General features: G+C 37.7%; 1 protein-coding gene across 2 annotated transcripts; it reads left to right on the forward strand.

Annotated features, from left to right (window-relative positions):
- Positions 1-2,231: 2,231 nt before the first annotated feature.
- LOC311293076 (uncharacterized protein) lies at positions 2,232-15,375 on the forward strand. Of its 2 annotated transcripts, XM_084413081.1 has the most exons (9): positions 2,232-2,600; positions 4,133-4,429; positions 5,420-5,704; positions 6,165-7,944; positions 8,105-8,161; positions 8,959-9,172; positions 10,134-10,267; positions 13,656-13,727; positions 13,817-15,375. In XM_084413081.1, the coding sequence occupies exons 2-9, from the start codon at positions 4,144-4,146 to the stop codon at positions 14,085-14,087; spliced, it is 3,099 nt and encodes a 1,032-aa protein (XP_084269207.1). In that variant the 5' UTR covers positions 2,232-2,600; positions 4,133-4,143; the 3' UTR covers positions 14,088-15,375. The 2 variants fall into 2 exon arrangements, with proteins under 2 accessions (XP_084269207.1, XP_084269208.1); XM_084413082.1 differs by lacking the exon at positions 8,105-8,161 and having other exon boundaries at positions 2,271-2,600.
- Positions 15,376-15,575: the final 200 nt, after the last annotated feature.

Here is a 15,575-nt window from a genome sequence, read left to right on the forward strand (position 1 = left end):
AGCTAAAATAACGAAGGAGTGGCTTCACAACAACTCTGTGACTGTTCTTGAATGGCCCAGCCAGAGCCCTGACTTCAACCCAATTGAGCATCTCTGGAGAGACCTGAAAATGGCTGTCCACCAACGTTTACCATCCAACCTGACAGAACTGGAGCGGATCTGCAAGGAGGAATGGCAGAGGATACCCAAATCCAGGTGTGAAAAACTTGTTGCATCTTTCCCAAAAAGACTCATGGCTGTATTAGATCAAAAGGGTGCTTCTACTAAATACTGAGCAAAGGGTCTGAATACTTAGGACCATGTGATATTTCAGTTTTTCTTTTTTAATAAATGTGCAAAAATGTCAACAATTCTGTGTTTTTCTGTCAATATGGGGTGCTGTGTGTACAATAATGAGGGGAAAAAAATGACCTTAAATGATTTTAGCAAATGGCTGCAATATAACAAAGAGTGAAAAATTTAAGGGGGTCTGAATACTTTCCGTACCCACTGTATGAACACGCCATGCCTTCAGTTAGGCTATAACGTATTATATAGCATTTTATTGCTGTGTCTTAGAATACATGTCACTCACTCAAATGGCATATAGAGCTGCTCAGATTGTAGTTCAAAAACCTGGAACAAAAATCAGAGCCATTGGGTAGCCTCTATTAAATGGTTGGTTCTGGTATGACTGTATGTAATTTATGTTGTAAAACTATATAAATCTCTTCAAGTAAGGTTGTAAGCTGATTGCATTCATCCCTTACGAAAATTAACCATGGTTTTACTACAAGTAAAACCAAAAAACCATGGTTATTATAGTTAAACCATGGTAACTACAAATGAACCATGGTTTTGCTACACTAACCATATGGTATATTTGTATATATGGTATATATATATGGTATATTTTACAACCAGTTTAACCATGGTATTTGTTGTAACACTGTGCTTATACAAATGGTACTCAATCTGCCAAAAACTATGGTTACTACACTTTTACTACACTCTAAAAACTGCTGGGTTGTGTTAACCCAATTTTGGGTCAAATATGGTTTCACCCAACGTTGGGTTAAAAAATGCAATTTAAAAATGGACAAATTGCATTTTGGACAAAATCAAAAATGGACAAAAATGCAATTTAAAAATGGACAAATTGCATTGGTTACATTAAAAATGTAAACCAACGGCTAGGTTTGTCCATTTTTAAATTGAAATTTTAACCCAACGTTGGGTGAGACCATATTTGACCCAAAATTGGGTTAACACAACCCAGCAGTTTTTAGAGTGTATAATAAAACCATGGTTGATTTTCATAAGGGATTGCAATCAAAACAGGTAATTCTTGCGGTAACATGGGGAATTCAATATTCAGTATTTAATATTCAGTCACAATATTCAATACTGATTGAATCTGTATGTTATGTTTCCTATTGGACTCCAAACAGTGAGTAAAATGATGGCTCATTAAATAGGAAGTTATGCCCTCTGTTGGTCAAAGATAACAGAACACTGATTTTCTTGACAACTGAGTTTAGTTCTATTTTGTGCCAACTGCCATTCGAGCTTTAAATGTTGAGAAGATATGAATATGAGTAGAGGTGGATATGTAGTCTATGCATATGTACATGGGAATGTTATTGTTTTACTTTTATTTTTTATGTTGTTATGTTCATGTTGTGTTGGTGTCATTGTGTGTGGTGTATAGTGAAGTCAAAGACAAATTTCCACTTGTGGACAATAAAGGAACTAAACTAAACTAAACTAAACTAAACTAAACTGATTTTGTTATAGAATGAGAACCTTTGAGGAAAATCTTTACTCACTCTGTCACATAATCTACAACTAATAAAGAATGAATCAGTGAGCTAAAGGTTCTTAATTAGCTTATCATCAATATATTGCGTTATCTAACAGCTAAGGGTCATATAAGGGCCCCATCTAGCTATAACAACGTTAACTGATTAACATAAACATATAACAAACAACCTGTGGGGATTTTCATTTTCTGTCCTTTTTAATTAAGCTTCATTAAGGAATTAATTAATCAAATTAAATTGTGAAGTTTAGTTTTTATTAATTCTTAATAAAAGGAAATAATAGTTATTCTGACTATATTATTTATATAGGCTATACCATTGTTAGTATCAGTCAAAATGGAACACTGTAGATTTGGCGTAATAAAATGTGTTTTTCAAAAAACAAGTATTGCCATTAAAATAGTCCAATAGATATGAGCCTAAGTCCATGCAATAGCCAATGGCAACACGCTTTACAGCCTCACGAATGACGGAAGTCGTCACTGTTTGTCAATAGCAAATATTCTGACGATTAGGTATTTTGTATTTTTATTTTTATTTTTTTTAGCTCTCTCCGTTAAATGTATGACATAGTTTAATTAAATTGACTTTAATAATAAGCTGGTTTAGTGGGTAGCCAGTTTGCACTGGTAATCCGCTCATCAGTCTGGAGTGTCGCCGCGCCGGAAATGACTTTTACTGGTTTAAAGAGATCACATCCGACCCGTGCATCATGGAGATGAATCGGCGAGTATTAGTGATTTAACAGCACACTCTCGCCGCCGGAGACTGACCTTTGTGAGGAGGGACGCAATACAGGTACTGCTTTGTTAAACATGTCTGCCTTGCTCTTGACTCCTTTGTATACGTTTCGGGGGCCTTTAAATGCCTGATGTGCACGAGTAGCCTGTTCGTTGACGTCATTATGCATAGCACCTACAAATTATTTATTATTCAGATTATGAATAGTTTCTTTTGAATTATGTGTAAAATGCGATCTAGTGACGTGTTTAATTAGTGTGATGATATTTTCGATGACACCATCTCTGTTTCATTTAATTATTCCGCAAAAAAAATGTTTCAGCTGGTGGTTTAATAACACACTTTAATGTGTATGAAGTGAAATGTAAGTTATGTGCACGTATAGACAGTTCAGTGTTCATAAATGTGCGGTTACTCGTATAGTTTCGGACGAAGAAATTGCTATTACTAGAACAGCTGAAAGTGGCGTCTGATAGGTTCCTGTATTTATTGACCACAAAATGTATCATGATAGAAGCATGTACAAAATAAAATAATTGGAGATAAGATAACACAACACAGGGGAACCATTTTAGAAAGTTTAGAAAACTGCTAGTACCATGTATATTGTTTGCATTAGGCTATATGTTTAACGGTAGTGGTGTATGGTACAATGTAGGTTGTGGTAGTATTGTCACCTCATGTATCATGTAAACATCATGGTATATAAATATGCTTATTATTCTGTGCCATAGTATCACTGTTTGAGATCTTACATTGAGAAATTAAGTAAATACCATGGTTATGTACAGTAACGGTCAAAAGTTTGGAAACATTACTATTTTTAATGTTTTTGAAAGAAGTCTCTTATGCTCATCAAGCCTGCATTTATTTGATTTAAAAAACTGTAATATTGTGAAATATTATTACAATTTAAAATAATGGTTTTCTATTTTAATATACTTTAAAATATAATTTGTTTCTGTGATGCAAAGCTCAATTTTCATCAGCCATTACTCCAGTCTTCAGTGTCACATGATCTTTTAGAAACAATTCTAACATGTTGATTTATTATCAATGCTGGAAACAGTTGTGCTGTTTTTTTTATTTAAAGATTCTTTCTTCTGTGCTGTATTTTGCCCTGAAGATGTCTGTGTGTTAGTCTTGTTGTTCTTGTTGTTTTTGTTGTTGTTGGTTTGATTGTTGTTTTTATGAGACCGAAGGCAAATTTCCACATCGTGGACAATAAAATGAAAATGAAAATGAAATGAAAGGATCATGTGACACTGAAAACTGGAGAAAATTCAGCTTTGCATCACAGAAATAAACTATATTTCAAAGTATATTAAAATAGAAAACCATTATTATAAATTGTAATAATATTTCTAAATATCTCAGTTTTTTCCTGCATTTTTGATCAAATAAATGCAGGCCTGATGAGCATACTTTCAAAAACAGTAATGTTACCAAACTTTTGACTGGTACTGTAAATATGGTAGGTATAATATTGGTAAGACCAAAGAATGGACACACTAGTAATACTAATTCTACCATATTTAATTCATTAAATGTCTAATGACTTAATCTGTTACCTCATCTTATCCCATCAGTTCCTTGAAAGATGTTGTCCAATCTTCTGGCTGAGCAGAAAGGGGCAGAGCAGGCGCCTGCGTCTGCGGCTGGTCCGTGTCATCGTGCTCCTCAGTCTTTGCTGTATCAGGAGCAGCTGGCCAAAGGATGCAGAGAAACCAGCAGGGAGGAGAGTGAATCTGGTGACAGACCACAGCCCTCAGACTTTGAGAAAGGAATGAATGAAGGAGCTTTGAGACAGATGACGTTTGATCCGAAAAGTAGTAACTTTGGAGTCAATCCTAGTGCGATTTGCATACACATGTGTACTCAGCAAGGTAATGTAGAATATATGTGGTAAAATTTGCAATGTTCCCTCTAAGTTTAGTTTCTACTGAGCAAATTCTATTTCTACAGAAACCCCTTTGTACTGAGCAGAAACACTGTGTCATTTTTGTTTTTAAATTCTATAAAGTTTAAAAAGTCTTTAATGCTCACCAAGGTTGGGTTTATTTGATAAAAAATACAGTAAAAAGGGTAATTGTGAAATATTACAATAAAAAAAAAAAAAATAATTCTGTGATGGCAAAGCTGAATTTTCAGCTGTTACTCCAGTCTTCAGTGTCACATGATCCTTTAGAAATCATTCTAATATGCTGATTTAGATTTTTGAAAACAGTGGTGCTGCTTAATATTTCTGTGGAAACTGATGCTTTTTTTTTTTTTCACAATTCATTGATGAAGTGCGTAAATGTCTTTATTGTCACTTTTTATCAATTTAATGCATTTGTTCTGAATCAAAGTATTCATTTCTTTAAAAAAAATTGTACTTACCCCAAACTTTAAATTTTAGTGCATAAAGTAAATATTTTGGTAATATGCCAGAATTATAGTTATTGAATAGTAGGATTCGAGGCTACACGTTGTTTTTAAGCAACTTTTGTCAAGATTTATGTTATTTTTTGTTATATTAATCCTGTTATAGCTAAATAAATCACTTAGACTAATAGAAATACTTACAATAATGTAATATCAGAATATAACAAATAAGAATACAATATTAACAGAATAACAAGTCTTCATAGTTTGCTGCCTAGTCATTTGGCTTTTTTTTTTTCATGAAATCTCTTGCTAACTTTGATTTTGTCCTGTTTTTTTTGGTGCTGTACAGGAGTAACTTCAGAAGTGTGCACACATTTGTCTTAGTCGTAACATTGCAGATGTGTAATGTGAAAGACTTGGTTCCAAAGGAATCACTACAATGTTTTGGTATGTGTGAAGTTATTGCTTTTACAAAGCACTGCTTTTGATCAACATCTCTTTTGCAGAGGGCAAGTTCAGGGATCCACGACCATCAGGACCATCAGGAGAGCAGCTTGGAGTTCTGGAACGAATTCTTGTGTCCCATCAAACTGAGATGAAACGTCTGCTGACTGATACCTTCGGATCTCTGACCCAACGTCTCGAGGCAGTGGAGAGGAGGATGGACCAGTTGTGTTCACAAAGCGGTGCACATACATGCAGTTTAGCTCAGCTGCACAGTAAAGTTGGCCAGCTGGGAAGAGACTTGTCCTTTTGCTGTCCAAATACAATTTCATCAAATTACAGTTTTGGTAAATGTTTGTTTATGTTTGCATACTGATATGCTTAAATTAATAATTATGTAATTTGGCTATAATTTTTGTTTTCTTCATACATAACCCAAGAAATACTGGAATGTTTTCTTTCCTGTGTTGACATATTTTCTGTTGTAACGAAATTGGGATGGGACATATTAAAGGGTTTGTACCTTTTTTTTTAAAATGGCCAATAGCATTTAGTTTGTTACATCCTCAGGCCATGATTTGCTATTTCTAGTCATGGCCAAGTGGGGTTAGATTCTCGTACTGGAGAGCTTTTTATTGGGGAAAAATTGGATATGCCACTGAGTGCATCATTAGTTTTTCTGAACATTTTTCCAGGAAGTGTATGCTAAAATATCAAATTTTAGTACTCTAGAATGTTTATGACCTCAAAGCTATGCAAAGATATCGATAACATCTTGATTTGACTTAAATTATTGTGTGTTTGCAGGAGTAGATGCAGAAGTGCCAAAAGACAACAAAGGAATCATCCCAAATGTCTCCTCTTCTGGGCCACAGTCTCTTTATAGATCACCTGAATCAAAAAAGGACCCTGTGTGTTCATGGGCAATGTCAACTCTCGCTCATAAGCCTGAGGACCTAAGCTGTCAGGGTCTAGGTAGGAATTTCAGTGGCTCCAGTTCGTCATGTGGAAACCTAAAAACGTGTTCTTCTGGACAAACTGACAGTTGTTTGCAGGGTAACTATTCACCCATTTCAGATTTTGAAGACCTGGAAATGGAGCTGGAAGCTGAGAAGGACAGAGTCGCCTTAAGCTTATTGGTCGATTCTGTGCTCAGCTGCTCAGATGACAATGACAGCCGAGGACTTTCTCGTAAACAGGAAGCCCTGTCCTCTGATAGTGTGGGGAATAATGAATCTGGTCAGAAGGAGGAAGACATCTTGAAAAATCAGCGTTTACATGTTCCTGAAAAGCCCCGGGTGCCTTCCGTTCAGTTTTTCAAATCTTCAACTCCTAGTGGCGCAAAGTCATACTCAAATACAGATCTTCTTTTTTCGCTTGCAAAAGAAATAAATCCAAAGCCCCCTGGGAAACCAGCAGCATTGACAAATTCCAGTAATGACGAGAGTGGAAATAGTCAGCAGCGGTCCTTTAGTCAGATTACCTTCCCTTTCTCCAGTAAGCCGCTTGGAGCGCTACCCAACCCTGATAAACCCAAGGGCTGTTCAGTTCTCTTTCAGACTTCTAACAAGAAAGAAAATGAAATCTTGCACAAGATTGAAATGAATGGTGTTTTTCACTCTACCACTACCTCATTGAGTAATAGTACTTCAGTCTTGGATCACATCCCAACGTCAAGGGATGTAGATGGACTGACAGGGACAAATGCTGGAGATTCTGTAGAGAGCACAAAGATAAGTAGTAAAGAACAAAGCATTGATTGTCAGTTATCATACTCAAAGGATAGCCCTTTAAATATCTCTTTTCAAGGGTCATCAATCCTGCCATACTGTAAACTTGCTTTACCAAACCAATTGGTAAAAAATGTAGGTGACCAAAAGCCACTAGGTTCGCTTTTGACATTTCATCAAGCACACAGTTCCCATCTCTCAGGCCCAAGAAATGGGTCCTCCAAACCATTAGTAGACAGTGACACTAACAAACTGTTGGATCAGCTCTCGAACACCGCCCACCGCTTGGTATCCAGCAGCTGTTCCTCAAACGACTTGGACAGATGGACTGGTTACAGCAGAAATGGATCCAAGCTCAAACTCTGTGGTGGAAAGAAACATGACCTTCCTGGATTTCCCTCTCTTAAAGTTGGAGAAACCCGTTCTTTGTCCTTTCTCGAGCAGGGAGGAGAGACATCCAACAATTGGCAGCCGATACTTGAGGACCCGAAACCTCCTTTCTCTCCTTGGTTATCTGGTACACCAGCTTGTCCTTCAAATGCTTTACCGATTAACCTGGATAAAGACTCTGCATGTTGTCCTGGCTTATCTCAACTTTTTCGGCCTACTACTCCGCCTTTGTCTACTTTAAGCAAGGGGAGTTTCTCTGGGGCAGGTGTTAGTACCATCCTGGCTTTATCTTCTCCAACATCCTTTAGACTGTGGTTTCGACACAGAAGGCTCAACTTTCCTCTTATGCAGTTGTCACGTCCTAGTACCCATGCGGTTGTGTGTCGGATTTTGGGGCGGTGCAAGTTTCATCCTTTTCGACCTCTGGTTGACTTCACAGCCCCACCAGGCGTAGACAACGATCACCAGTAAGTTAAAGCTATTGAAGTTAAACGTTTTTTTTTGCATGTTTTGATTGGCAAGGAAGTTTGATTTACATAATCAGAAATGATTGTCAGTTTTGACCTGCATGCTGCTTGCACTTACAATTTTACCAGTTTTTATCTCATTTTTTGTTGTCGTTGATAGCTATACACGACGATCCAGTCAAGAAGCTACACCCAGCAGGAAAAGAGCTTCAGCACGGTGGGCATATCCCCCCTGCATCTCTTGCCATTTAGCTGACCTAATCATTGAAATCTTTTAATCAGTCTTTGCTTGCCAGTTATGGTTCAGGTTTACGGTGAAGTGCATAATTTGTGCACAACTAGCAACACGAATAGCAGAAAAGCTTTCCAAACCTGTAGAAGTCTATAGTGATGTATCTGATAAATAAAAAAATTATATTTTGAGAGCCTGATTTCAAATAATGGTCTCACCATTAAAATCCATGTCCCAAGCACACAATTATAATGTTCTAATTATAATTTTATGTAGCATATATGACAAACTTGCGCTGCACATGTTGCACTTAACTGTATTTTCCTTTTTGAAGTGATTTCAATCATATTTCAAGCAATTTAAAACCATCATAGGGAATAGCGCACATCTGAAGTGTCTCAGCTGAAGGAAACATCTTCAAAACATTTGTCACATCTGGTTAGGACACAGCAGATGCATAGCAACGCCCTGGCAACCACCCAGAACACCCTAGCATTATGACAGCTGGAATCTAGTTACGTTTTTCTATTTGGTTCAGTGCTGCTAGTAGTGCAGAAATGACTCACTTCACCTTAAGTATTGTGTCTATAAAGCAATATGCATAGTAAAAAAGAATTATATCGATAAAATAGTTCATTCTATTATCATATTTAAAGCATGAAGCCAGACCAATTTTACAAACCACAGCTAAGCTGATCATTTAATCATGTAGATGTTGACTGATGTTATATTAGCAATCACCTGGTATTCTCTGAAATGCTTGCTTCTTTGACTGTGTGTAGGAAGGCCATCTCATCTTCATCAGTGTGTCATCTGTCAAAAATTCGTCTCACACCAGAAAGGAGTCTGGATCACCCCTCATGGCACAACATCAGCCCCAAGTCGGTGCGATTGGATGGATCCGCTACTGAATCTGTGCCTAGTTTTGCTATTGTCAGTGCAAATGTCAAATACCCTGGTTTGCATAGTCGGGGAGCATCTAGAGAAATCAAACAGGTATTATATTATCTCTTCTGGAATTTGAACAAATTATTTAAAAAAGTAAAAATGCAAGTTGGCAAATACATTCACCGGCCACTTTATTAGGTACACCTTGCTAGTACCAGGTTTTAAACCCCTTTTGCCTTCAGAACTGCCTTAATTCTTCGTGGCGTAGATGCTGGAAACATTACTCAGAGATTTGGTCCATATGGACCCTTTTCACAGACTGATGACGCTTGTAACGGTCATCAGCATCGTAAATTCTGCAAAGTTTTTTATTTTTTATGTACGTACATTTATAACACTATACTTTGTATTATATTACCTTTCCCTTTAATTACAAAAACTAGTTAACGCTGCTGTGAGGGTGTTTCTAATATTTTCTCATATAACAGCCTCTATGGGAATGACGGTCAAATTGACATCTTTCTCTCTTCTGACTGCCGTTATTAATCTCTCTATTTTTTCCCCTCTTTTGCAGAGATTTTCTTTTGCTATTTGACCAAATGGGAATACGAAAAATATATTTAATGTAGTCTCTCATTCACCACTATAAAAGTTTACCCAACTATGATGTCTTCCGCTTCTGAGAAACCCGGAAATGTGAAAAGGGTCGATTGACATGATAGCATATCGCAGTTGCTGCACATCCATGATGCGAAACTAGATCTGCAGTTTCTGAATTAATCAAATACTGGCACCAACAACCATGCCTCGTTCAAAGTCATTTAAATCACCTTTCTTCTCAATTCTGATGCTCAGTTTGAACTTAAGCAGATCGTCTTGACCATGTCTACATGCCTAAATGCATTGAGTTGCTGCCATATGATTGGCTGAGTAGATATTTGTGTTAACGAGCAGTTGAATAGGTGTACCTAATAAAGTGGCACGTGAGTGTATTTTTGGATACAGACATTGCTGAACTGAAAGAGTTAGGTTTTGTTTCCTCAAGGCTTGACATTCTTTTCTCTTGTAGGTGGGACTCTATGATACTAATGCTGAATCTCAAGCAGGTCAACGTTCCAAAAGGGTCTCCCAAATTCGTATTCGTAAGACAGTTCCCAAACCAGATAACAACCTTACTCCAATGGGACTCCCCAAACCAAAGAGGTGAGCATTCAACTCGTTTGGTCTTTATAATATGATGATGTGGAATCTAAATGGAACTGTCCAATATGTAAATGTTTATCAGCATTTCGACTATTTTCTTCATATCTTGTAATCGGTGTATTAGCTTTGAAATATGTGTTTAAAAAAAAATAATTTTAGTATTTTATTCAGAGGAACTCATTTTTCAGCTCAGCCTTTGCAAAAAGCATGCAAGTAAAATGCAGTAAAAAAATACGTAAAGCCTGTTAAATAATAATAATGTGATGACAGTAATAATGTAGCAATTGTGCGTACTTATATTTCTACTAGAACATTTTAAGGCATATACAATTTTAAACACAGGCTTCAATGAACATTTTTGTGTGATGACAAACGAATCTGAAATCTTGAAAATGAATCCAACTTGCCAAATTTTATCAGCAGTGTTGCTACCTAAATCTCTCTTTTTTTTTTTTCTTTTTTTTTTTGTGCTTTCATAATTGCGCCACAACACAAGAAGCATATGCAAAATTGGTCTTTTTGAAACTTTGTCAGTCCTTAATATGGTTTTGTTCACACGCAGTTCAGTTATTTACGAGAGTGACAAACACATTCTATAACCGAACTCGCAGATTTTCAGGACTCACAACTGCATTCTTGGAACAGGACTGGACAACTAGTTGTCTGTCATCATGTCATATAGTGCGAGAGAGCTGAGAGAGCAGTGCTGCACAATTGCGTGTCTTCTGTGTGTTGCTGGTTTTCGTGTGTGGTTTTTGTAACTTACATGCGAAACCACTTTCATATTAAGGTTTTACATCCAGTCACTGTTCTCTGGTGCAGTTTTGTGTTCTACGCGCGACTCAAAATCTCAGATTTCCACACAGATATAAAAGCTGTTGTCGGTTAATAAAGATTTGACTGAACTCGCAGATCGATTGGACTATTGTTGTATCAAAAGTGACCTGGCTTTTCAGTTTTATGGATGTCGCCTTCTTTGATATTACTTTGGTCACTGTCACTATTGTTACTGGTAAGAGAATACGGGCTTGACTCCCATTGCACGTTCTTGATGCTACTGTAAGTTACTGTTTGAATGGGATATTTCGAGACCCACAGCTGTAAGTAAATGTGGTTGTCAATCCCAAAAGCTGACCGTGTGAATGTTGCCTTAAAGGGATAGTTCACTTTGAAATTAATTTTTGATATGTTTTAGCTTACCTCAAGGGCATCCAAGATGTAGGTGTCTTTGTTTCCGCAGTAGTTTCAATTTTGATATTTTTAGGTCAAACCGTTCTTGTCTGTCAGTCATATAATGCAGGTCTATGGTCACTGGCTCAAAACACAAGCACAGAGTCCAAATTAAAACAATTCCCCACGTCCAAATGAAACAATTCCCCATCATAAGTACACATTGATGGCCTAAGACACGAAACGAGCGGTTTGTGTGAGAAAACGAACAGTATTTATATCGTTGTTATCTCTTGAAAACAGCACACGTCCAAATGATCTGACGGCACGGGCGGGTATAGATATATACATAGATGTCGCCTTGGCTACGGTTTCGTTCCAATGAACTGCAGTAGCCAAGGCGACATCTATGTATATATCTATACCCGCCCGCGCCGTCAGATCATTTGGACGTGTGCTGTTTTCAAGAGATAACAACGATATAAATGCTGTTCGTTTTCTCACACTAACCGCTCGTTTCGTGTCTTAGGCCATCAATGTGTACTTATGATGGGGAATTGTTTCATTTGGACGATGGGGAATTGTTTTAATTTGGACTCTGTGCTTGTGTTTTGAGCCAGTGACCATAGACCTGCATTATATGACTGACAGACAAGAACGGTTTGACCTAAAAATATCACAATTGAAACTACTGCGGAAACAAAGACACCTACATCTTGGATGCCCTTGAGGTAAGCTAAAACATATCAAAAATTAATTTCAAAGTGAACTATCCCTTTAATGGACAAATTAAAAGTGCTTAAATATCATTGTGATATTCATAGTAGTATAGTAGTGAAGACCACCTAAATCGAGACCAAGTCAAGATCTGTGTGTGTTGAGACCATAGACTTTGAGGGGTTGAGACCAAGACCATTTTGTGTTAAGACTAAAGGCCTCATTATACTTCTGCGTCGGACATACGCCGGAGCCTATACGCCGTAGGCAACGTGTTGGTTTTAATTTATACTTCTGTGTCGTTGTCTGCGTTGACGCGCACCTGGGGAGCATGAAACCCCGAGGGAGGGGTTCTGGCAGACCAATCACAGCGCTTGTGTCCGCGTAGAATTGACGCGTTGTTACATTTTTGGAGAGGTGCACGTCAGGGTACGCCGAAGGGTACGCGCGCTACACACAGCCTACGACGTAGCTACGGCGGCAGTTCGACGCAGAAGTATAAAACAGGCTTAAGGCTGTGAAATCGCTCCCTAAACCCTCATTCACTATTCCCTAAATTAGTCCACTAATATAGTTCACTTGAGGGAGTAAATGAAAACGAGTGAGTAAATTCAGACGCTCAGTACGCCGCATAGTTTGTGCTTGCTGTTTAATAATTATTTGAAACTTGGCAAACTGGCAGCTCCAGTAGTAATGAAAATATCACTCTTGAACTCTCTCATGTATAAACCTTAATTAAACAATTGAATAATTAATTAAAAAAGAATTTGTACTTGTATGAGGCTGTAGCCACATTGGCCCAGCGGTTTGGAAAATGGATGGATGATTGATTACGCTGCGAGAACCATCGTCTGGCCAGATTCGGGTATTAATTCGGCGTGCGGTGCGACTCTCACAGTGCATTATGGGTATTCTCTAGCCGTTGAGGGGACATCAATTGTACACTCGTTATTGCGGTGCATTGTGGGATTGAATGAGTGCACTCGATAACATCCACTATGGTTTTGGACACCACTACAAATGAACGTCCCCTCAAATAGCGCCTCATTTAAGGGTGTAGGGGGTGATTTCCAACACAGCTCAAGACAAAACCAAAACTTTGATGGGTTGAGAGTTGAGACCAAGACCAGTGTGTGTTGAGACCAAGACTTTGAGTTGAGATGAAGACCAGTGTGTGTTGAGACCAGACAAGACCAAGACCAGACCAGCACTCTTCAAATTCATCTAAAAGATCTACATTATCTGCCTGAGAAATGTCTTATATTTAATACGTAAATACAATTAGAATAATAAGACACTGTCTCAGACTAAGTTGTTAGTGATTTCATTTGATACAGAGACAAGACCGAGTACAAATGCGGTCGAGACCGAGACCAGACCAAGACTTAAGACCGGTCTTGAGTATTACAACACTAATTCAAAGTGTTAATAGAACATTGATTATATATCATTAATATTTGTTTCAATGGACCAGCTGATTGCTGTGTTTGTGTCCCATAAGGCTGAAGAAAAAGGAATTCAGTTTGGAGGAGATTTATACCAATAAGAATTACAAGTCTCCATTACCCAACAGGTTTGTTCTCGCAATTTTTTTTTTTTTTTTTTTTACTCTTTTGTGTTTTTCTGGAAATCGATTTCTGATTGTTCTATTCATTTACACAGAAGTCTGGAGACGATATTTGAAGAACCGAAAGAGAAGAACGGCTCTCTGATCTGCATTGGTCATCAGAAACGAAAGCGAGTTCTAGACTTCCCAGATTTCACACTGCCTCGGAAACGCAAGGCTAAAACTAACCTGGGTCCGCTGCGTGCGAAGGGGCCGCGAGGAAGGGCACGTAGGGGCAGACAGGACGACGCTGATCTTGACGTAATGCTAATCGAGAGACTCACGGAACTGGAAGACTATTTTTCTCGCCAAGGCCTGGAGGTTTAAATTCAGATTTTCACAAATCTATTCCCAATAAGTTACCAAATAATGTTGGTTTTAATATTATTGCCAGGGCATGGAAAGAATTGGAGCTTCACACGGTGTTGTACACGGAACGATTAGCAATAGATGGGAATTTTCTTGTAGCATTTACAGTTGAGACTTCAAAGGTATTAAGTGCACTGACCCAAAAGATATTTGAATAATGAGTGAGTGAGTGTGTGTGTGTGTGTGTGTGTGTGTATATAAATACAAGCACATTATAGTAAACCTTCACTTCAGCACTTTCCGTTTCCTCACAATGTGACTGCTGCAACTTCTCTTGCATTTGCGACATGTGGCTAACCAACATGTTCCTTACTGTCATTTTCTTGCAAAAAAATGTGTGGGAATGGTTTATGCCCTTCATGGTCTCAGAAACAAGGGGGTGCTCACCTGCCTAGACTACTTGGGGCCCATGAAATTGGCAGCTTAGATTTAATTGTATTACATTTTTCCATCTGGAAATTCTGAGGGATTTGCTGCCAAAAATGAAGACTACAAACTATTTACCAGGCACAGTGCTGTGATAACTATAATCTTGTGAGATGTTTTAATGTATTTCACCATAGAAATATTAAACTTTGTGTTTCTGCATTTGGTGTTCTTGCTGGGCTGTCATGAATAAGCCACGGCTTTCCCTCGGCCTTCTCACCTTTAGCTGCTAGACCGTTTAAATAAACTTTTCCGCCAGTTCTTCGGCTGTTTGACGTTGGTTTGAAAGGACTATCTGAGGAAATCCATTTACTCACCCTTCACGATATCCCAAACCTGTTCAACTGAATTCTTTCTTTGAAACGTTTTTTGTTTTAACTTTCTTTTTTTTTGCCCATAAAATGAAAGTTAATTGAGTTCAATGTTGTTTTGAACCTCTATTAGCAGAATTCTTCAACATTCTGTGTTCCAACAGAAGAAAGTCATGCAGGTTTGGAACGACATGAGGGCGAGGATTTCATTTCTGAGAACATTTTAGTCCCTTTTTCATTTATGCGATATATTATAGCCAAGAGAACATGCTGTCACCTCAAGAACTGGGTAGACAAGCCTTTGGTTTGTGACAAAAACCCCATTGCTCTAATGTTAACTGTGAAAACACTTTTATTTGTCTCAAACTTTTGGATTGTACTTGTTTGTCGTGAATATATGATGCTTATTTGCAGACTTAATATCAGGTTGACATTAGTGAAGCATTTGGTGAAACCCATCGTTCATTTACTGGATGTTATATGCATTTAATAAAGTGGTGATTTGGCTAGATTGGACCGATTTTTAGTTTTATCATTCCATTGTGTGATATACTGCCACAACTTTATTCTTTTTTTTTTTTTTTGAGGATGAAAGCAAGGCAACATACTTTGTTTTGGTGTGGTGTGTTGTCATATTTGTAGTGATTTTTATTTTATATATATTTTTTATGAAAAGCTTTTGCAATCAATTGTAATGTAGCTTTGGACT

Source organism: Rutilus rutilus (genome assembly GCF_951802725.1).
Source record: "Rutilus rutilus genome assembly, chromosome: 7".
NCBI classification, from domain to species: domain Eukaryota; kingdom Metazoa; phylum Chordata; class Actinopteri; order Cypriniformes; family Leuciscidae; genus Rutilus; species Rutilus rutilus.

Coding starts and splice junctions, on each gene's coding strand:
- LOC311293076 (XM_084413081.1), top strand. CDS start 4,144: ATGTTGTCCAATCTTCTGGCTGAGCAGAAAGGGGCAGAGCAGGCGCCT. Junction 10,268..13,655: donor GGACTCCCCAAACCAAAGAG/GTGAGCATTCAA, acceptor GTGTCCCATAAG/GCTGAAGAAAAAGGAATTCA. Junction 13,728..13,816: donor AAGTCTCCATTACCCAACAG/GTTTGTTCTCGC, acceptor TCATTTACACAG/AAGTCTGGAGACGATATTTG.